This window comes from Halichoeres trimaculatus, unplaced genomic scaffold, assembly GCF_033239565.1.
Source record: "Halichoeres trimaculatus isolate MK-OKI-2021-1 unplaced genomic scaffold, fHalTri1.1 fHalTri1_scaffold_18, whole genome shotgun sequence".
NCBI lineage: Eukaryota > Metazoa > Chordata > Actinopteri > Labriformes > Labridae > Halichoeres > Halichoeres trimaculatus.
The window spans coordinates 19,107,365-19,131,260 of NW_027437196.1; the positions used below are offsets into that span (position 1 = coordinate 19,107,365).

The window sequence follows — 23,896 nt, forward strand, 5'->3', positions numbered from 1 at the left end:
TCCCCTGGCAAGCAGTGAGCATAGGGACAGAGGCAGACAGCTCAGAGCCGGGCCCTTGTTTACAGCTGCGTGGGGAAGAAAACAGGCAGACGTAAATGAGGGTTGACGGTTTCATGAAGCACAATTGGTTGATGGCAGATTCAATGTGACTGGGCTGAACTGGGCGATGATCCGTACAGTATGCAAAATTCACTTTCTAGCTGGTCTGTGCCCACCAGCCCCCAGCAGCGAGCGGTCTTCCCCAAGCCCTTCTAGCTATGCCTTTGAATGCAACAAGAACTGAACAAGGCATTGTTGTGCTCAATTCCTTTTGACAACAATCACATTTAAAAAAGAGAGGAAGGGAAAACTGTGGATGCTTTTTTGTCACCAGTTACAGATGATTTTTTTCTCATGTTGTCTGCAAAGTAAGCATTTTGTGTGCGTCACAGTGAATGAGGAAAGGGGGCAGACTGAGTGCTTGTAGATGCCTTCAGATGACAAGAGAATGGACTCAGGGGGATTGCTTTGTGCTGCTGTATATGCATGTTGTAATGCACCCAAATTTCTTGGCATGGGAATTTGGAGCTGCACCATGAGTCTAACATATGTAGGTGCAATGTGACAAGCAAATTATCTTCCAGCTTGTACCAGGCTAGTTTACACATAAATGAAACCCTCTTAAAAATCCACTTTATGCCATGGATCTCTATGATATTCTCCCCTAAGGATTGAATTGTTGTTGATCATTTTAGAAACCAAACATCTGCAAGTTCTATCCAGCTATGGCACATTAAACCACAGTCTTTGTATTACAAGAAGCATGCTGTCAGTGTCAGTGAGGTCTAGAGAGCAAGATGAGAACCAGGCATGTTTCACAGCCTGTGTGTCTTGGATTTTTACTGACAATGACCCAAAGCTTTAGGCCTGGGGTGAAGTCATTCTGTGCACTGTCTCTCTGGCGTTGGTAATTTTTTTTTCTTTTCATTTAAACCAAAGGCAAGATGCATCCTTAACTGGAGGACTTATGGACAATTGCAGAACACTGAGCTCATTTGCTTTTAGGGATGCACGATACTATCGGCACAATATCGGTATCGGCTGATAAAAGCTTAAAAACACGTTTATCGGTATCGGCAGATATGAAAATTTCTGCCGATATGCACAGCCGATAAGGTGCTATTCAGTTAGGATTATTATTATTTTCCATCTGAAAAGTAAGCTCCTTAAATAAAATGTAGCACTTCATTTATTTGCATTGCAGAGCTCTGTGTCTGTCACCAGGTTGTTACAGTAGCTCTAAAATAATCAAATGCAACTTGGTTATGTTTAAAAATGCATTGTACATTTAAAGTTCATGTGATCTAAAGAAATTATTTTCTGTATTTCAATATTGAATGTCTTGAGTTTGAAAAAATAATACATTTCTTATTTATGGTAAAATTAAATGTTTTTTGTCTTGTTTTATGTGCGTTTCTTAAACAAATAAGACCGTCACAATAAGAGTAACATATTAATTCCAGTACAGGATAGACTTAGCTTTCTTTACAGTGAAAAAAAACAAACAAACTTGATTATCGGTATCGGTATCGGTATCGGTATCGGTATCGGTATCGGTATCAGTATCTGTATCGGTATCGGCCAAAAGGGGTTTCGATATATCGGCATATCGGATATCGGCAAAAATCCAATATCGTGCATCCCTATTTGCTCTGCATGAAAAAAAGATATGATAAAACTGGTCAGAAAAGTAAATGAGGACTAACAGGAGCAGAAGACATAGAGTTTTGGTGTCAACCTCAAATGATCAAATGTCAACTCAGAATTTTATGACTGATACTTTTACATAGCAGTGTCAGATTTTTTGTTTTTATTTTTATTTTTTTCATATGACAATACGTGGAAGAACAGGTTGTAAGATTTGTGAAGCCAAACATTGAACTCGATGTGATTTTATCTTTGATTTTTGCTCGACTCTCCACCTTTTGGCCTGAGGGCAAATCCTGTCTAAAATAAAGGGTGTTAACCTCTTATATCATTACACTATTATCATTAACCACTTTAACAAACAAATACAATAATACTTCAACAAATGACTTAATCACAGTCAGTTGTTATCAGGATAAATGATTAAACTTTATTTACTTAATCGTCCAGAAAGAGCTGTGAGGTTTAAACAATGATCAATGACGCTATTATGCATGTTGGCTTAAATATAACCACAACACAAAAAAATAGTGTTTTAAAATAACCTCCGAGTGTTTTCATGTAATTATATTAGGAAGTTTTTGAGATTTAAGTTGCAACCAAATAATATCTGTGTTGTAGAAACTGTGTCTGAAGAAAACAAAGAAATACAGGAAACTTCAGGGAGGCAATAATCACTGAAGCTCTATTTGCCCATCTCATTCTCCACAGCATGTGAAACTCAGAAAAACTGATTGGTACCCAGTCGAAAAGAAAATGGTTTTTAAATAAGTTACAATTAGATAAGCATTAATCTCAGTGGTATAAATGAATGTCTTGCTGTAGGGCTTGTTGAATGTAAAAACAGATTTACAAAACTCCTCTTACCAGATTGGTCTGGAAGTAGTCCTTCTCCATTTTAATTGCTCTGTCATTTAGAGTTGAAATAAGCCCCCCACTCATCTGCCCCTTGATTTTGCCTTTGAAATTAAATATTGTATACAAATACATGCTGTTCATGGGCATGAGCACAGTTCATCATTTAAATCTGCATAAAATGATGCTTAAAAAGCTCCATACGCTCAGAGCAACAGAGCGCTTTTATGGTGCATTCTTATGTAAACATATCCATAACCAAAACAACTACTTATGCTTTTTACTTCAACTTTCTTATTGTTCTGTTTGTCCGCAGAAATGAGAGAAATGTGGGAATGCAGACTTTTTTCCACGTTCTCTTGATTTCAAAGGAATCGATGCTTGCTGTAATACATCCCTCATTTTTCCTGCCATGCTATGCCATCCAGACCACCTACAACATGAGACAGTGCTATACAGAGTTAGAAAGGCTGATTTTGATGCGTCTGAATACGTCTTAATAATTCATGTGGTATGAGTTGTGGTAGAAATTACTTCATTTTGAAAATTCACCAAGCTTTACAAATTACAAGGGACCTGGCATGATGTTATTTGGAGACAATTATTCTTTCTCCTTTTGAGATTTTCTAGGTTGAGTTCATGTGAATGGAAGTAATGGGAAGTGTGCCTGGATTTCCATACTTATTTGCAAACCGAGCCTGTGTGCTCCCATGCTGCCTGTGTAAAAATGCATAATTTTCCAGGAGAGAGTGTTGTTGCCCGTTCATTTTAGAAACAAGGAGGAAGTATTTTAATGTGACCTTCATTACACATTCATGTCAACTTTTCTTATCTATTTATGATTAAATTCTTTTCCACTCCTGTTGTTCAATTAGTGCTTGACCCCTTTAGCGGCGATGTAAATTAAATGACATTTTAGTGTCGTCCCATATTTAAAATACTGCGTTAGTTGCGGATCATAAATGATGATCTTCATTCTGCAGCTAATTTATTCATTTAACAATTTCCCTCCAGAAGTTACAGCAGAAGGCTCTGCAGCAACCTAAGCAGAAGAAATCCAAGTCGGCTGAATTTCTGATGGGTGAGTCCTGCTTGATGAGTTATTGCTCATAATTTGTGTAAGGATTAATTAACTAATTACAGACAAATGGCTTTGGGCTAAATTTTGCTCTTGCTTGTCAGGGCGCAATTTGTAATTATTTTAATCATTTCTTCTTCTTCTCTTTTTTTCCTCCTCCTTTGCAAGATTCTGATTTAATTTTAACCTAATTGTGTTTTAGTGTCATTCGAGGAGGATGCGCCTGAACATGTTGGCGCAGAAAAATCACCAATTGAAAAAAATGCAGTCATTAGATACGCTTGTTTTTCTGACGAGTCACTTTGACCTAACTGTTGTATCACCCCTTGCTGCCAGTGTTTGTATTTTTATTTATGTTTTTGCTTATTTTGTCAGGGAGAGAGGAGAGAGCGGCCGTGGTGGGCATAGGAAACCCAGCCTTCGACGGAGGAGGAAGCACCGAGCTTTCCGTTTCTTCGCTCTGGCTGGGGAGAGAAATTCGAGGTGACAGGCCAGATAGCACCCTTGCAGCTCACCAAAAAAAAATGGAGCTGCAAGCCCCTGCCAAAGAAAGAGGTGAAGCTTCATTTTTCATTAGCCTCAAATTTGTTGACAGTAGATGTGTTCCTGATCTAACCTTTCTCTCACTCCTTCTTTCTTTCTCCCTCTCTGTTCAAGGGGCCCCTGGTCCCTGCATTCCAAAGCAAGCGTGTCCTAACAAGCAACCCTCGTATAACTTCTTCCTCCGCTGGATAACGCTGCAGTTGTGGGTGTTCTATCTCTATCTAGAAGTACCCTCGACACAATCAGCCTTGACTCCCACTCTCGGCTACATGCCTTGTGGTGGGCAGGAGTCATAGGAGAGTGCATTTACATACGCTACTACGCTACCAAGCCGATCCGCTGTCTGTGTGGTGTACTCACTACGCCCCCGAAACACGGCTTAAGGCCAATCAGGCATACGAATATGCCCCCTTATAATTCAGTATGTCAGGGAGAACTCTTGAGGAATGGGATGGTAAATTAGGATGCGTTCAAGGTTGCGAGCGTGCCAGTTTTCTCAGGGATGAGTCACATGTTAGATTCTTGATTTAATGTGGTTTATTTTGCTATTGCTGTGCTGGCTTGTAATTATTATTAATTATTGTCATGATTTTCCAAGTATAGGAGGTGAGATTGCACTTACCGCCCTGGCCAGCAAATAAACAACATGCATCTATTAAAGTCAGACCATGAACATACATGAGATTGAAGGCTAGCGTTAAATCTGAGATTAAAAATGAAAGAGACTCTTGGCTTAAATACTGCTCATTCTGGGACACTTGAGCAGATCACAGGAACCAGCAGATCATACTTGATGTTGAAAACAATAAAAATATGTGTTCTGTGATATAAAGGTTAGATCAGTACGACCAAAGCTGACTTTATTTCAATTTTTTGTCTTGATTTCATTAATCATATTAGTGATTTTAAACTCTTTTTTTTTTTTTTTGTTTAAAAGATTTTTAATAACTTTCTCACTGAAAAAAATTATACAATTAAGAGTCAGTACCTAAATTGATCCTGTTTTTACTTCAGATTTATTTGAGATACAATATCTCACTTTTTTCCCATCGATTTTTTTGAAGATACAATTTCTGTATTGAAAATCTTACACAATTTTCCCCACTGATTTCTTTCTCTTCCATGCATTATACGTTTCTAATTCCAAAACTCAGTTAGAAAACCAGAAAATGGCAAATATATTTCTATGTTTTACCTGAATTGAAGTTAAGAATGTCATGGGATGCTAACACTAGACACTTTTTGATCAAAATCCTATTAAAAAAAAAAAAAAAAAAATAGAATAAAAAAATATTCTCTTCTAATTTTGAGTAACAAAACTAACCCAAACAACACTTTTTAACAGAATTTTCAGAAAGAAACTACAAGACCCAATATCTCCGTGTGTACCAAAGACACCTTTTCCAATTGGCATGCTCATAACTTGTGACGAGTTAAGTTGCTGATTTTCTATGCTACTTTTTTTGGCTCTATTAGTTTAAAAATGCCAGTTGAGCCACTTGGCATGCCCATTGAGCATTTTGTTAAATAAAGAGTGTTTTACACGTTATATCAGAAGAAACATGGAAATGTCCTCTCTATGTACAACTTATTATTATTAATAAAGAAGTGGTGCAAGTCTCATACCAAAAAATAAAAAGGCCTGTATTGAGTTTTTGAAACCTCAGATTCCTCATTTAAGCATGGAAGAATACCACCAAAACTACTTGGGCTGTGGCCTCCTGGTCCAGTGGTGCTAAAATGAAAACATGCTTGTTAGTTTTCTATGCATTCGAGCACAGTATCCTCACACTTCTGCGAAAAGATCCTTGTGTTGTAAATGTGTCACTATTTCATGCACCTTGCATTTTTCGGCCCCACAACCTGAGAAATACAAGTGAAGCAATTTAGATTAGAGTGAAATATTCAAGGCCTGTAATGAGAATGATTTAGGGTTAAGAAAGCGGTGTGGCGGGGTGTACCCTTAATAGAAAGACCCTGAAGCTATTGGATTCCTATAAACTCTGTGGAGCAGACTTGATACCCATAGGTCAGTGATTGCTAATAAGAAGTCAATGAGACATGGGCTCAGGTTATTTTTCTTTGGATCTGCTCCTCCAAACTTGCCCGGTCCTCTAGGCCGCTGACCTCAGAGTATTTAGGAGGTATTGTCTTTGAAATTCCAGGTACTTTTGAGCTTGTAGACTTTCTCATTAGTTCCTTTTGAACACAGCAAACATATGGCAGTCGTATTTAAGAGATTGCCTGCCGTGACCTTTCGCGGCATGCTAATTAGGCCCCAGAGCACCGCAGGCCGTGGAGAGGCACACTGAGAAAGCCAGCAGTCTCTTTCCCACTTCTCTCTTTCTGCCTCTGTACTCTCGTCTCATCTTGGCTCTGCCTTATCTGGTAGCAGCCGTTGCCCCTGCCCTTCCTCAGTGTGGGTTTCAAAATTAACATTTTGCTTCATGTGCTTCTAATAACCACTAACCTGAACCTGTACAACTCCCCTCTTCCCTCCCACAACACCCCCTCACCAACTCCCAACGCCTCTTTCTCCCATTCTCTCGCCTCTCGCACTTTCCACAGGAAATAATCGCGTCCAAAATTACTTTGACCCGTCGTCAGCAGAGCAGACAGACCCAAGGCATGGCAGGATGGCTGGGGTCAGCGCCGAAGATGAGCTGGAATTAAGTATGCCATTCTCTGTCATAATAGTTCTCCTCGGTTCATTAAAGTGAGGTCACTTGTGGTGGGCCGCCATTTGTGAAGGCAAGACGGTCTATGTAAATACACCAAATGATGGCATCACAAGATTGGCTATCCACTCGCTGTCATTGATGAAGGTCATGAATCATTGGTCAGTTTTCATTCCACTGTGGCTTCTTCTTTCCCTTGTCAAATGACACATGCAGAGCCACATCAATAGTTTGCAGCCCCCTCCCAAAGTAGGCCTATTAAAAGCGAGCTCTTGGGAGCCAAGTAATATGCATGTTATAATGAAACACGGTTATTAATGGAGAAGCCATTTCACCTGTATCTTTTGGATATCACTGCCGTGTAATATCAAAGGATTCACCAAACCAAATCTCATCACATGATGACAGGCCAGCTAACAGGCATGTTAATGCTCCTTTTTCATTACCCCTCTGCATACACTTGATTTTCAGGCCTCTCCAGCTAATATCTACTGTGCATGCATATATGTGGTTTAGATTGACTCGGCCGATAAGCAGAAAGTATTTTTGAGGCACACAGAATGCGTGTCATTCTCAGGCTCTGTTCAAGGTGTACTCATTTCATAATTTGTTTTGTCTTTTAGCGATACTGAATACTGATGAAAACCGGCTTTATCAAAAAATCACTGCGCTGCTGGATGAAGACGACGATACCTATATAAATATACCTGGTATGTATCTCAGCTTGGGCATGCCTTTTTTTAACAGCTGTTTGTTTGTTGGTCCCAATTAGTAAAGTATATCTTACATATTTTAACTTAAGCATGTTTAAACAGACATTCAGCTGGAGGTAGTGGGTGAACTGGATCTGATTTAAATAGATATAAACTCACCGGCCACTTTCACTTTCGTCAAGACGATCTGCTGCAATTCAAACCGAGCATCAGAATGGGGAAGAAAGGTGAGATAACTGACTTTTAACGTGGCATGGTTGTTGGTGCCAGTCTGGCTGGTCTGAGTATTTCAGAAACTGCTGATCTACAGGGATTTTAACCCACAACCATCTCTAGGGTTTATAGAGAATGGTCCAAAAAGAGAAAATATCCAGTAAGCAGCAGTTCTGTGGGTGAAAATGCCTTGTTGATGTCAGAGGTCAGAGGAGAATGGCCAGACTGGTTCAAGCTGATAGAAAGGCAACAGTTACTCAAATAACTACTTGTTACAATTGAAGTATGCAAAAGAGCATCTCTGAACGCACAACACGTCCAACCTTGAGGCAGGGTGACCCTCCTGTCAGCTAAGAACAGGAAACTGAGGCTACAATTCGCACAGGGTCACCAAAACTGGACAATAGAAGATTGGAGAAACGTTGCCTGGTCTGATGAGTCTGGATTTCTGCTCCACATTCAGATGGTGGGGTCAGAATTTGGCATCAACAACATGAAAGCATGGATCCATCCTGCCTTGTATCAACGGTTCAGGCTGGTGGTGGTGTAATGGTGTGGGGGATATTTTCTTGGCTCACTTTGGGCCCCTTAGTACCAATTGAGCATCATTTAAAGTCCACAGCCTACCTGAGTATTGTTGCTGACCATGTCCATCCCTTTATGACCATGGTATACCCATCTTCTGACGGCTACTTCCAACAGGATAATGCTCCATGTCATAAAGCTGGAATCATCTCAGACTGGTTTCTTCAACATGACAATGAGTTCACTGGACTTTGGGATGTGGTAAAACAGGAGATTCTCATCATGGATGTTCAGCCGACAAATCTGCAGCAACTGTGTGATGCTATCATGTCAATATGGAGCAAACTCTCTCAGGAATGTTTCCAGTACCTTGTTGAATCTATGCCATGAAGGATTAAGGCAGATCTGAAAGCTAAAGGGGGCCCAACCCGGCACTAGCAAGGTGTACCTAATAAAGTGGCCGGTGAGTGTATATCAATAGTATTTTACTTTGTGCGTCAGCATACTAAGAAAACTGATCTATGATGATGCAACATTTTGCAGATTTGGCCACATATCAAACTGTCAAATTGATTTGATTTGTATTTAGGATGTTAAATCTTATGAATTACTTCAAGCCATTCATTTCAGCACATGGGTCTATTGACCAGTACTTTTTTTTTAATCCACTGTCACTGTCTTTAGAGCACTGTAGCTTTAAGACTAGCATTATATATAAATAAAAATATCCATCCTAATATAGGATGCTACATGCTGCTAACACTAAGAGCAGCAGTTCCACAGAACAAAGAGGACAACTAGAAACAGTCCCTCACTGGTAGTTCATGCTTTCCAAGCACAGCCATTGTCTCACAGTAGGCGTGCCTTTTCTCATTAGCTCACTTTCATTTAAACGTGTAGCCAGCCAGGCAACATTGAGGTGGTTTAAGCTTAGCATTGTTCTGGCAGGAGACAGTCGCACCAGATCCTGTTGACATGACGCGCATCTTCCTTGTAATTCCAGCGCACAAGTGATGGGTTTAGGCCCGCTTCAACACGGAAGAATTTTCCCGTCTCGTATTATTTGCCATTGTCTCGGATTTAGCTGTACCGCCGAGATTAGCAGCCCCATTTATTGTCTTGGAATGTTCATGAAATCCCACAGAAAAAGTAAAGAGGATCTTGGATTAACAGTTCCTCCATGCAATGCACTGAGACACAGTGAGAAAGAGAGGAAGAGAGAGAGAGCTTTGCTTGTGCTCTGGAAGAGTCCAACTGCATCGACTGCCAGGAAGGACTTCACCATGCCACAATAGACTTCAAGACAATCACCTTATGCCGTTGTGTGGATGCCTCCCACCGGTGTAGGCCGCACGTCTTCTTTGCAGCTGCAGAACCGGCTCAGTGTATGTCACAGCTGATCCTGACATTTTGTGACTGCTTCTCAGGCTTTTGTCTGGGCTTTTTCAGCCTGCCACAAAGCACCGTGCACACTTCACAAGAAAGAGAATAAGACATAGTATTAATGAAATGGACAGTGGCCAGTGCTGTAGACTCTTGTTCATAAAACATTACTGGAGAAATCCCTTCTTCTCTGTCTAAGATCTTCACTTCCTTTTTATCTCGATGAATTCTATCGCTTTGGCTCGTAGATGAAAGAACATAAAAACTGGCATTCTGTTCATTCTACTTCTCAGTGAGGCGTTAGGCATTGATATCAGCCTCTATGTGAAAGGCATTAGGAAGTGATAACAGCTTTGGCTGTTACACATGTTGGACTGCACACGTTGCAAACACAGATGCTCAAAGAATACCTCATGCTTTCTACCAAGGAGGCGGTGAAGAAAAGCATAAAGACACTCTTCAAGCAGGTTAGCTGCTGTACATGATGCGTCTTAGCTTTCAGGAATAAATACTCTATGGCTAACCAGAAACTGGTTCACACCGGATTCAGCAAAAAACTTTCTCAAAGTGAAACTTTCTTTTTAGGAGAGTGATTAAACTAAATGTGCTTTTTTAATTTAAAGACATGACCTTCTAAAAACACTCAAATGGCAGATATCAAACCTTTTTTTAGTCCTTCTTGGATCAGATTGCAAACTCATATTCTTTAACATCTGGTCTAAATTCATTTCTTTTGTTTTATTGTTCAATTCCAGCCATCCATAGTATCAGAGAGAAAACCTGGCACTCCTTGGTTAAAAATATATAGTTTTTTTTTGTCAAAATGGTTTTGTAAACATCATCATTTGAAGGATGATAACATAGCTAAAAAGTAGCTGTGGCTTTTATACGATGGTTCTGGATATTTAAGGTATGCACATCCATCAGCGTGTGTCCTTGTGTGTGTATATATGTGTGTATCTGTGCATGCCCACTGATGCGTATCTCTCCAGGTACGCTGCTAGCCTCCAGGGATGAAGAGGTGTTGGAGGTGAAGGCGGGTGATCCGGTGCTTCAGCGGCGACTGCTGCTCCATGGCGGTGGTGATGCCTCAGGCTCCAGGCCCTCCCAGGCCCACACCATTGCCAAAACCCAGGCTGGGACTGGAGCTGGGCTGGGAGGAGAGGCTGGACTCGAAGCAGGGAGGATGGTAATGGATGGAGAGAGCACTGTAAAAAGTAATGCCATGGTTTTGATATTTTATATACTTCTGAGGGCATATTTTGATGTGGTATTTTGTCAGTTTAGTTCAGTATATGACCTTTCAGTGTGTTAAAACATGCTAAAAGCTAGCAGTATCAAAAACTAATCAGTTCAGAATGTCCTTTCTAGTAGAATTTCAGTCAGGAAATAGATGCATTGGTAGAGAAATATAATGCGTAATGCTACAAAAACATTCACTTTGAGGATGATAGGTGTATTTGTGGTCCCACCGTGTCATTTCTTGCAGTAAGGACAGCCAAGGAGGCGATCCCCCACTACGCCCAGCAGCTGAGGGAGCGCGTGCGGCCTGACATGATCACGCTTGGCAGCCTTTCACTGCAGCAGGTCAGGGCTACAAAGAGGAATATCTGTGTCATCATCCCATATTCACCAGCACATCAGCCATGTCCATTATGCTGTGGCTTGGGCTAATGGACATGGAGCGTGTGCATGTGTGCGTGTATATTTGTCTGTTTTTTTTTCATGTCCCGCCACAGTGTATATGGAACCTGTGTGTGCTTTACTAAATGTCTTTCATTTTTTGTTCCACTTTTTAGACTTAGCCCCACATTACCTCTCTTAAAAGTTCTGAATCTAAAATTTTAAGCAGCTTTTACAATTTTTTTCAACCTCTGTTGAATGCAGTCATGTGAGATTGCGCTTTGTGTTTGCATTCAGGGTTAAATAACTCATTTATTCTTGGCTCAGAGTAAATACATGAATTTGTCTACATAATCAACGCTTCATATGCTATCATCACATAAAAATGTGTTTGTAGAGACACTTTTGATGTGTCTTTGAACTTTGTAGTGCATTATTATGCATATTTGTCCCTAACAGAAGCTGCATCTTCTTGGTTCTTTCCAGTCTTTAAAGTCTTTTCAGGAAAAAATAGAGCGTGACCACCTTTTTTATTTTTCAACTGGGGTGTTGGGAGATTGTGAACTAGCGTTAAGATCTAAAGCTTCTTTCAATACAAGGGTTTGTATCCCATAAATAAGAAAAGCAGGGAGAGAATGCAAGAACATGGGGTTTCCATTGTGTAGACAAATCTACACTCCAAATCCAAAGAAACAGCGACATATGTAAACAGAATGCAGAACTTCTCTGCAGTGTATTTATAGTTCTAATCTCACTTGAAAAGAGAATAGGAGTATCGAATTATGCGAAAAGAAAGTCTACGTAATTGGGACGAAATAGATCAACAATGTCTCCACATCACTTGGAAGCAGCAGCAACAGTTGACTCATCCTGCCTTACTCCATAATCAGTGGCATCTACTGTGTACTGTATCAGTACTGGGATCAGTGTTATCTCATTCTGCCATAATATGTATGAGCTCTCCTACTGTTTCCACACCCACCTCCCATTGAAAGCACATTATCCACCAGAGATTTCACATCTATTTTAAAAATAATAACGTTTTTCTTCTTTCTCTATTCTGCTGTACAAAGCCTCTACAGGGCGAGACGCTGTCACTTAGCAGTGTCAATGCGTCTGAATGGGGAGTGTGAATGTGCTGACTGAATGTAAAAGCGGCAGAAATACTCATCAAACGCTACATGTCTTTAGGGCCTGGCTCAGTATCGATTGCCTGCAGATTGCATTACAGTTGCTCCTTGTGCTTAATTCTGCCATTATGGTGCACTGCACTGTTTCATAAAGCTGCATCCAAAGAAAGTGTGCATGTGTGTTTGTACGTATTTTCAGCAAGCTGCTCAGAAGGGACCACTGAAGAGGAGTGAGTGGGCAAAGAGGAGGAAGCGAGTGATGGACTTCTTGACCGGGAATGTAAAGGTAAGGCCTTTGTGCTATTTATTAAGTCAAAGAAGGATGTTTTGCTTTTATAGTTATAGTAAAATAGCTTCAGGGCTGTGTGCCATGTATAGTTTCAGCCAATCAAAATCTTTCTATTTATTGGTATTGAAATATTTAGGCAAACATCTTTAGAAATATTTAACTATAATAGAGCTGTTTTTAGTGCTACTGTTCAAACTAAATTATCAACTAGCAGATTAAGGTGTTAATGATTACCATATTAACAGTGTTTGTTAACACTTCCTCTTGAATATTTCACAGGAGCCTGATTCAGAGAGAGGTTGTGACGTGGCAGCACCACAGCCCCGCCTGAACACCCTGCTTCAGTAAGTCCAGCCCATTTCATATTTCTCCCCATATGTAAAATTGATGTCACATGACGGTAATCATTAATTGTGTAAAAAAGCATTTGTATTCCCACTGACATCCAGGAAGGCATGTAATTCATATGTCCTCTGCTTGGCTTCTCCTGTCGACGGGCATTGCATTGTGGGTAGTATGGCTGCAGGGCAGAGAAATCTGTCCATGTCATTGGGCTTGGAGGCGCATCAATTCTTGGTCCATCCACTTTAGTCAGAGATCACACATCAAATCTGGTAGAGGGAGCCCTGCGGGGAGTCAGCTTAGCATGTTTAAGTTTTTAGTAATTATGGACTACCATGCCGGCTGACATGATAAAATCAAGAAACTACTTTACACATCAGCATCTTCCGTGGTGTTCGGTTGTTTTATGGGTGGGTGGTTGTCGGACACCAGCTCTGTCAGATGAATGTGGATCAGAGTTTAGCGAGATGACCTCCTCTCGACAGCCTTGAACTCTGTAAATTCCTTCTGATATCAATGGTGGGTGGCTATTAGACATGGGAGACTTTCTATGCATCACCTAGGGCTACATCTGCCTGAAATTTAATGAGAAATGATTTCACTTTTTCTCTCCCTGCGCCTATAAAAGAAAAAAAATAAGGAGGAGAGACGCAGAGCTGACTTGTGGTTTTTGTAACAAATGTGTAATTCATTTGTTTCCACTGTTTCTGATTTAATGGAGGTCGAGTAATTGCATTAGGAAGCACATTGTGCCTTGTTGTGAACTGATGAAAGCACATGTAATACTTTTGATAGGCGAACAGAGAGGAGGGAGAGAGGCAGAGAATGGGAAGAAAGACCCAGTCCCTGCCTTTGATGCCGAGCATTTATTTGCTGAATTATCCTCCCTTTTACAAGCATCTTATCCCCAGTCACAGGCAGGCCAGGGCCCCAGTGATATTGCTTTATTTTGAGGAATTAAGAGAGGTGGCGAGGAGACAGAGCGAAGCAACCGCTTATTACATTACCACTGATAAGATTGAAAGGCCGAGAAAGGCAGAGAGAGGGAAAGAAAGGCAGAGAGGGACCCCAGTGGAAAGTGTTTTGTTGTGCTGTTATTAGATTGAGCTGCTGTTGGCTGCAGAACAACAAAGAGTCCAAAATGCAGGTGGCTGTAAACAGGGTTAACTTCCCATGTTTGTGCTTGTTGTGTTTGTGTGTGTGTGTGTGTGTGTGTGTGTGTGTGTGTGTGTGTGTGTGTGTGTGTGTGTGTGTGTAGCAGCCGCACCATTGAAAGCCCGTCACTCAGAGTGCTGGGGGAAGGCCAAGAGGAAGTGATAGCCAAATACGGGCAGATGACAGAGCTCCAAACATCCTCCTCCTCAGCATCACAGCCCCTGTGGCAGGTAGGATCTGCGAGAAACTGTGAATGTGGAGGACAAAATACATTTTTTAAAGAAAAAGAAAGGAAACAAAGAAGCAGCGACTTGCCCCTTAATCCATAAGAATATAGGAGTAAATATTGATCCCAAAGTGTTTACAGATCATAAAAAAGGAAGGGTTGTTTGTTCAAAAACAGTAGAGTGATGTAATTATGTGCAATCCTGTGATGAATAGGAGGTGATAGAAAATGGAAAATTCATATCCCTTATTTTTCTAGTTTTTCAAATTCCTTTGCTCCTTTCATCTCACCAATGGGGACTGTATGGGCACATTCCCATACAAAGGCACACATTCAAACACAGGCTATGTTGAAAGAAGCTTCCAGAATTCTAAGTATCTTGCCACATTATTTTTGTACAGTATATAAAGAATCTTTTCCTGGCTTTGTGTGCATGCTGTCTGTGGTTTTAGGAATCTAAGTAGGAGGGAAAAAGGAGTCTTTAGAGATGAAAAAGGGGAACATAGGGAGAGGAGAGAAAAGAGAACCAAGTGGGAAAGGGAAAGGGAAGCTGCAGCTTTAGCGGTAGCATCACCAGCTGTGGGAGGAGTGTGCTGTTGTGTTGCATCTGGGGATGAGGCTGCCATGCCACCGTGCTGGCTTAAAGATGTAATGAATCTTCAGTCGGGGGCTTTCCTTCCAGGGTGACAACTGGCTTTGAGGAAGGTTGTAAATGCAGGGGAGATTGTGGTATAATTCCTCAGACTGGCGTTTGTGCCCCCAAGTCACCATTCGATTATCTCCCAAATTGCTGTGTTTCACTGAGATAAAGATTTTTTATGGCTTGCTGACTTGAAACAACCGGCACAGGCAGAATAGGGGGCAAAAAGAGGGAGAGGGAAAGAAGAGAAAGAGAGAGAGAGAAAGCAATGGCCAAACCTGCCACGCATAGTAATTTCCTTTGGTAAATGACAAAATCTTTGTTTATATGACATTTCCCTAAAATTACTGCAGCGAGATGAATCTGAAATATAAAATGTCACATTTGGCATGCAAAACTATGAAAATATATTTCTGTGCAAAATTCATGGAGGCATTTAATTTAGAACGTGTTTAATAACTAAGGCAGCCTGCATCAGTAATCCTGCCCGGAGGTCCCAAAAAGATTGTCATATTTATTCTCTGCTTTCTTCACCCCCCTCCTTCATACTGAAGCCAAAAAATTTTAAGGGTAAATGTTCATTGTTAATTAAGATTTACTAATTAAAATGAAAATAATTAACGAGAAAGCTTGATCTCTGAATATTAGCCCATACTTAGAAAGAAAGGAAGTTTTTGTACGTGGCATTTCCTGTCTCTATTAAGAGTGCATTTTGTGTGATCAGTCAATACGTGGAAAGCCCTGAAAAGATATTTCAGCGAAAGGACGGCCGCGTGCCAGCAAAATGCGGAAGATCCCTCACTGGAGCCTTTGATCTCATCTGTAGGAGTGCTGTAATGTTATGGCACTTTAGGCACAACTCAGGCTTGGGGCAAACAAACCACCTCTGATATGGAGTATTGGCTCACTTCACCTTTTGCCTTCACCTTCCTGTCTTGACTCTTTTTTATGACACCTATGCAACCACGTGGGCCAGATCGTAATAACACTTTGAACACACATAGTGCAAATTGAACACTAGTGAGATGCTATTGTTTCTTGTTTCTTTGCTTTTTTTCATCTTTTCTCCTCCTCCTCCTCCTCTTTTCCAGTCTGCATGCATGCATCTCTTTCCAATGTGGGGGTTTGGAGGCCTCAATCACCTCCTCCCAAATGTGAGATGTGTGGGCTAAACCGCTTTGCCACCAATTATACTAATTTCACTTCTGCCTAAATTGTTTTTCTTGTTTTGGTATGCAGAGATGCTCACAGTGGGGGGATTGAGGGGTATTACTGCAAGGCTGAGCTCACTGCGTCCCCCCTCATGGTCTGGCAGAGCAGTGGGCACAGTCAGAAACTGTTAGTTGAATGCTCATATGATGTGTGTCTGTGATAGCAGAAGGAGAAGTATCAGGTTGCTTGGTGACAACGCTTATGTTGTAATGTAAAACAAATAAAAAATGCAAAGTATGGTAGTGTATGAGCACATTTAGCCCCTGAGTTCTAATATGTCATTGATTGTAATGGAAAGCTTTAATTGCCAGACAGTCCAAATGTGCCCTGGGGAGATAGCCAACACAGTGTAAATCCAAGTACATGAAAGACATGGTCATTGAGAGATACAACTTAGGTAATACACAGAGTAAAAGATAGCAGGTCATTTGAGGGGCTGGGATAGAACTGATCAGTGAAAGTAAAAAAAAAAAAAGGCAAATCAAAAATAAAACAACAGCGTTATAACATGGGAGTGGGTGAGAATGAGTAAAATAGGCGACAATATAGTGTGGTGAAGTGAGATGAGATAAAAAAAAGTATATATAGTAGGACAGAACAGTATAGGAAGGCAAAATATTGGATAATGGGCTTTATAACAAGCTGAGGTTGGGCAAGGCAAAGGCGGATAGGGTAGGGTTGACTAGACAAGGGTAGGGCAGGGAGAGCTTGGTGAGGGCACAGCAGGTAAATGTTGGGCAAGGTAGAGTAGGGTAGTCAAGGGTAAGGCCATGCAGGATGATTATTTTAAGACCAGTTGATAAATTGTACAAATTTACATTTTGCACTTTTGGATCATAAGAAGGTCCTAAGTAGAGCTTGAAAATGCCAGAAGAAGAAATGGAAGTGACACAAAAACAATAATTGAATTTCTTAAAAGATCCAGAGGATCCAACTGGCTGCCAAGGTACAGGATGATCTCTGATCAAAACCAAGGCCATTACTGGAACTGCCCAATCACCATCAGACAGCATCTGTGAGAAAAGGGCTTCAAGAATGAGAAATGTCTTTAAAGGCATCTTCTTCAATGCTACAAAGCTGCATACAGAATGAAACACATGGTATTGCAAGGTGGAAGAATCTTTTATTTTCTGATGAGGTAAAATTGAACCTAACGGTCCTGTGGACTTCAAATGTTACTGACATGACAAAGAGATCCCACTTGAGATGTTTTCTACCCGGCCAGCGGCTGGCTTCACGGAAATGTTGCATTATTTATTGCATTATTCTATTCTATTCTATTCTATTCTATTCTATTCTATTCTATTCTATTCTATTCTATTCTATTCATGACAACGCTGCAGTTCACAATGCCCCCCTGACAGAGGACTTCCTCTAGGGGAATAATGTCACTCTTTTGGAGAATTCTGGGTGTCACCCTGATCTGAATCCAACTGAGAACTTCCACAAAACCATCTTCACTACACAGGGCAACGTTAAAAGTAGCCTCCTGGAAACATTCGCATGAAACATACTGAAACAAATTTTGTGATCAATAAGATTGATGGAGCTATTCAATTACTGAGTCCTTTTTTGAAACTTTTATTTCTATTTCACAGGGTTTTCAGGTTTATTTTGAGCTGTGGTCTTAAACTTTTTTTTGCTGATGAACAGCCTATTTCAGTTTAATTGTTTTCAATAAAATTTCTCTATTCATTTTTTGTATCACTCCCATTTTTTTTGCATTTTGTAACTCTACTTAGAACCTTTTTAAAACTCAAAATGCAAAATATATTTTTGAAGTTTTCAACTGGTCTTAATATTTTTATCAGGTGTGTACTTATTGAGAAATCTTGTCAAATGCTTAACAAACAAACAAATATACAAAGTGCCCAACAATCTCAGAGTCCAATAAGTCAAAATAATATCATTCTAAATCTTCATCAAGATTTAAAAAATAATTGCTTTGAAGACCAAGTGACTCCAATAAAGCCAGATTGACTTAATTCTGTACTGCTCAAAACATGCCATGGGGGACAAAAGACTGAAAATGTATTTTTATTGTTTCTTGATTATGTTTCATTGAAAAACTTAAACTGAGCCAGCTTACCCTATTACTCATCCTAAGCCCCCCAAAAGAGGCACATGTCACCAAAACAAACAAGCAAATAAACAACAAGTGGGCTGATGTGGGATGAGCATAATACCAGAAGGTTGGCATTTTGAAATTTCAATCTGAATGGGCAAGTTAGCCAGGGGAAATAAATATTACTCGCAACTTTGACAACAAGGAACGCTGATATGCCCTTCAGCGTTGCACTTAACCCCTAAATGGTTGAATGGAGATCAGTAGATGGAAGCCTGCAGCTGTACTGGGCAAGTTTTCCTTATGCGGGCTTGACTACAGACGGATAACTAATCCTTCCTTCTTACTCACCTTAAGTTTTCTCTTCCTAAAAATAGGGAATTAATCAACCAATATATATTTATATTCCTTACAATTATTTTTGGTGGTTGTCAGAGCAAACAAAGGTGCCAAGTTGTATCCAATACAGACAGATTGACAGAAAATCTGCCTTCTTACACTTTAGTCATCCTGTCTTATCTTGAGATGTGCATTTCTCACTTTTTATTAAATTACATGCAACATGTGTCATGGTTATATATAGAGCAAGAAACGCCCTTTGAATTTGCTATGCTGATTGTTACATCTAACAACACTTGAGACAAAATGCAGTGGAAATTGTTTTTGGTGTCCTTTATTTGTAAAGGCAGTATGATGCAGAGATATTTCAAACTACAGTCGTAGCTCTGGGTGAATAAAGTGGTGTTGTAAAGCGTTTGGAATGCGAAAAGTAATCAACTTGTATTTACATAGCACTGTTTCAAACAGTAGTTACAAAGTGTTTACCAGAGGTAATTGAGTAGGGGGGCTGAAGATAAGACAACATAACTGATGACAGGTTTTACAACTGGGGTCAATACAGCAGCTTCACACTGTCAATAAAATTGTTTGTCTAAGGGACAGTTGGACTTATTACCTTCACAGGTTCGTGACAGGAAAGTTGATCTTTTACTGATAAATTGTAACATCCCTTAACTGACAGAAATGTTTTTTTTTTCTTCACTACTGTTGGAAAAAATACAGTTTACAGTTTCATTTACAGTTTCACCATAAACAGAAATACTCACACTTTGATCAACTCGGTTACACTCAACACTTTTTGCCAGACTAAGACAACTGAGACATTGAGATAAGACATGTTTGAAATAGAACATCACCTCTTCCATTAGGATTTAATGTCACACAAAAAAGAACTAATCAAATTGGAGGTTTTAGTTAAGTGTGGGAATGATACATTTTTTTTTACAGTTCTCTTCCTCAGTTAAAGGAAATCAGAAAAAAACACAGAGGTGCAGCATTACTTTTGTTTTTGTTTTTTTTTCTGACATTTTATTCACAATTTGACATGTTATTTGAGACAAATTGAAATCCAACAAGTGCAACTGCCAGCAATAAAAATCAGAGATTCTGTGTTCCATAACGTCTCAGCAGAAACAGAGCACCGACCCCCAGCCTGTTGAGGTGTCTGTGCGTTGTCTGAGAGCCACCAGAGACAAGCTACCCAGGGGCCTCTACACAGTCAGTGTGGCCCTTCACAGCCGTCTGGGGGGCCCAGCTTTGACTTGGTGCCGCAAGAAAGAGCAACAACACTTGGTGACGTCCACTGCACCCATTGAGCATCGAGGCCACTACTATGACACTGACCTGCACATCAACCAGAGTCTGTTCATGGTGAGGGTTTTGGATGATACTGAACTTTTTCATATCTGTCACAACAATACTTAATATGCTATGATAACTGAGGCTTTTTTTGTCTATTTTTTTCCAGTCTTTACTATCAGTGTATTTTTCGTTCATTCTATATCTGTTTTAGAATCCAAAATCAGAAAACGGATAACGACTTGTTATTTCATTTCTCGTTGTCAAATCAAAAATCGGAAAAAGAATAAAGGCCCGTGTTTCGCTGTTTTCATTTTGTTTTGAAATTAAAAATAGAATATAAGAAAATTGAATTTTCATGGGATTTTTTTTTCTATTAGTTTTTGGTTTGTATCATTTTCAATGTGTTGTGACCCAGAAGTTGTTGACTTTTTTTTCTCAGGGAGGCCAGTCTTTAACCGCACGGATCTTGAAACCTGTTCACAGTGAGCGACATATAAATAGACCACCATGGTCGCACTAGAACAATACGCTGATGTTATTGAGCAGTTGTTCGAGGCTGGTAAGAACCACACAGACATTACAGAGACGTTGCAGGACATGGGTGTCCAGAGATGCTCTGCAATGAGTGTCAGACGTTTCTGCATCCAACACAACCCCAGACAGCAACGTCATGTAACTGATGCCTCCTAAGTGTGACACGCTTCCCCTCTTTAAAAAGCACGCACATGTCTGCCATCCTTGACAAAAATGTTAACTAATAATATCTGCAAAGTGTTAGCTATTGTGCTGCTGGATTCATCCATCAATGGAATCATCGGGTAGAGATTGACTGACCTTCCTGAGAAAAAAAGTCAACAACTCACAGGTCACAAAACATCGAGAATGATACAAACCATAAATGAAATAGAACAAAAATACCATGATAATTCCATTCTCTCATATTCTATTTAAAATTTCAAAACAAAATTGGAAAACAGCGAAAAATAGGCTGTTTTCCGATTTTGGATTCTAAAATGGATATGGAATGAATGAATGATACACTGATACTCAACCTAAACTTATGTACTTTAAGGCCATAAAATGTCAGGAAAACCTAACAGTCAGCCTGTGAACTCAAAACATTCAGTCTGTTGTCACTCAGTGTTTGAATTTACATTCTTAGTGGTTTAACTGGGAGAAAAAAAAAACAGTTAAAACAAAAATCACATAAACATCCACATTTACAGGTACTGGTGGCATGCTGCTCCTCTCTTCTGACACTAATATGTTTTTATTCAGAATCAGGCTGTGATTTGTGACTGCAATTTCATTTGATAACAACCCCTTTATTCGTATTGTGCTCGGGGAACCTGATTTATTTCTCTCAGTCGGAATAAAAATAAAGCATCAAGCAGTTTTGACACTGAGGAACTATGAATAAAAACATATTCACTTCCAATGACATGGATAAAGTCTTTGATGTAAAATTCATCGCAAAGTTTAACATAATGTAATCTGAGACAAAAATTCTCCCCTCATATAAAAACAAACAGCACAGGATACTGAGTGAGCTTGACAGACTTAATCAATCTCTATTTTTAGTTTTTGCCATATAACCTCTGAGTTCTACTGCCAGTGTCTCCTGATTTTAACTGTCACTGATGACGTAGAGATTTATAACTGAATGTTATTGCTAAAAAGTAGATGACAATATGCTACATGACACCTTAGGGCATCACTCAGGATAAACTTTAAATGAACACAACAACAGTTTTCAACCATGACACGTCTTCCATTTGAGTTTTTAAAACCTAGGATCAATTGTTTATTTTTATGAGGAATTACTGTTTAATTGGAGCAAAAATTCCAGTATGCAAATGTAGCAAAACATAAAGCATCTTTCCTGCAACTATCTTCAATACAGTCAACCTGTATTGGAGGAAAAAAAGAAACCACAGTAGTTTTGCCTGAAATATAACATTTTTAAAAATGTAAAAAAAAATCCAAACCCCCCTTTCCCTAAAAAATGAGAGATGTATCACACATTTGGTTTTGGATAAACAACACTGTAGATTATATGAGATAAAATCTACAGACATTTCACAGCCTCTCTCCTAAACCTCTTGGTATGAGATTAAAACATTTTCTACAGAGACTATGCTAATCTTAAAAAAACCCACATACTTGTTTTGGATGGTCGATATTGACCAGTGGATTAGACATCTCTGTTTGTTTTTATTCACTGATGATGTGCACACGCTGTGAAAGATTCACAAGAGAAATCTTAAAACAGAAGCCACTAAATCCAGTGTCCCTCCTGATCCCATAGAGTTTTGTGCAGGCTCAGAAAGGGCTTCTTCACTGTTCTGATAGCAATTTTAAAGGCCTTAGCTGGAGCATTTAGCACATGTGGACACTGTCAATGGGCTGGTGGGCGTATTCACTGAGCTCGAGCATCCTGATAATATTGTCTTCAGCTCCCATCAGAGATAAAAGACGGGGTAAAAGCTGGCACAAAGTGAATGCGGACCTGGGATCTGATTCAGAGGTAAAATAAAGGTTTAAGTATGGCATGGTAAATGCCTCATGTCACTCTTCCTTCCCTCCTCTCCTCGGCTGTGCTTCATAGACAAACCTGTTGTTGTTGTCCTCATTGACAGTGGTGGAAACGCTGATCAGATTTGTCTGAGACTATTAGGATTGGCTTGGATGTTTTCTCTCTCCCTCCTCTTGCCCACACTATAGCGTGCGATTTCAGGAGTGCTTGCAGTGCCTTCTAAGAGGAAATGAGGAATTAGTGATGGTAAGAGGAAGCCAGGAGCTTATTTTCCTTTCCTCCCTCTCTCTCTCTCTCTCTCTTTCTCTCTCTTTCTCTCTCTCTCTCTCTCTCTGGCTCTCTTTTTTTCATTCACCCTTTGCTTTGTGTGTCTGGGTTTGGATTTAGTCAGAAACGGTGCAGTTCAGCAAGAGATGTCTGGGATATGGAGGCAAATGGAAGCTGCAGAAGAGAGTGAAGGTTCACAGTCTTTGTGCATCTTTTACACCAGATGAGAGGATGAATAAGAACACAAGAGGATTTCACATTAGTTGTTTAGGTGAGACTGTTGATCATTTCAACAAAATTTGGGGCATATAATAACAGTCACATTTTTTGCAAGTCTTTGCAGACATTTTTTAAATGACAAAAGTAGTAAAGTGGAATATACACTCACCAGCCACTTTATTAGATTCACCTGTCCAACTGCTCATTAACACAAATTTCTAATCAGCCAATCACATGGCAGCAACTAAATGCATTTAGGCACGTAGACATGGTCAAGACGTTCTGCTGCAGTTCAAACTGAGCATCAGATTGAGGAAGAAAGGTGATTTAAGTGACTGTGAACGTGGCATGGTTGTTGGTGCCTGACGTGATGGTCTGAGTATTTCAGAAACAGCTGATCTACTGGGACTTTCACTCTCACCATCTCTAGGGTTTACAGAGAATGGTCCCAAAAGGAGAAAATATCCAGAGAGCAGCAGTTCTGTGGGCAAAAATGCCTTGTTGATGCCAGAGGTCAAAGGAGAATGGCCAGACTGGTTGGAGCTGATAGAAAGGCCACTTGTTACAACCGAGGTCTGCAGAAGAGCATCTCTGAACACACAACACATCCAACCTAGAGGCAGATGGGCTACAGCAGCAGATGACCACACCGGGTGACCCTCCTGTCAGCTAAGAACAGGAAACTGAGGCTAAAATTCACACAGGCTCACCAAAATTCTACATCTAAGATTGCTGCAACATTCGGATGGTAGGGTCAGAATTTGGCGTCAACAACATGAAAGCATGGATCCATCGTTCCTTGTATCAGTGGTTCAGGCTGCTGGTGCTGGTGTAATGGCGTGGGGGATTTTCTTGGCACACTTTGGGCCCCTTAGTA

General features: G+C 40.1%; 1 protein-coding gene across 6 annotated transcripts in view; it reads left to right on the plus strand.

Moving 5' to 3' along the window:
* Positions 1 to 23,896, plus strand: part of ofcc1 (orofacial cleft 1 candidate 1) — a 180,058-nt gene that overhangs the window by 10,831 nt on the left and 145,331 nt on the right. For 4 of the 6 annotated variants that reach the window (XM_074693846.1, XM_074693844.1, XM_074693843.1 and 1 more), the window contains 10 exons: positions 3,556 to 3,622; positions 3,995 to 4,174; positions 6,731 to 6,835; positions 7,464 to 7,550; positions 10,667 to 10,891; positions 11,164 to 11,261; positions 12,627 to 12,713; positions 12,996 to 13,060; positions 14,317 to 14,443; positions 19,824 to 20,066. In XM_074693846.1, the coding sequence (XP_074549947.1) occupies positions 3,556 to 3,622; positions 3,995 to 4,174; positions 6,731 to 6,835; positions 7,464 to 7,550; positions 10,667 to 10,891; positions 11,164 to 11,261; positions 12,627 to 12,713; positions 12,996 to 13,060; positions 14,317 to 14,443; positions 19,824 to 20,066 (1,284 nt within the window). The remainder of the gene's footprint in view (positions 1 to 3,555; positions 3,623 to 3,994; positions 4,175 to 6,730; positions 6,836 to 7,463; positions 7,551 to 10,666; positions 10,892 to 11,163; positions 11,262 to 12,626; positions 12,714 to 12,995; positions 13,061 to 14,316; positions 14,444 to 19,823; positions 20,067 to 23,896) is intronic. The other 2 variants (XM_074693847.1, XM_074693848.1) reach the window with 2 other exon arrangements.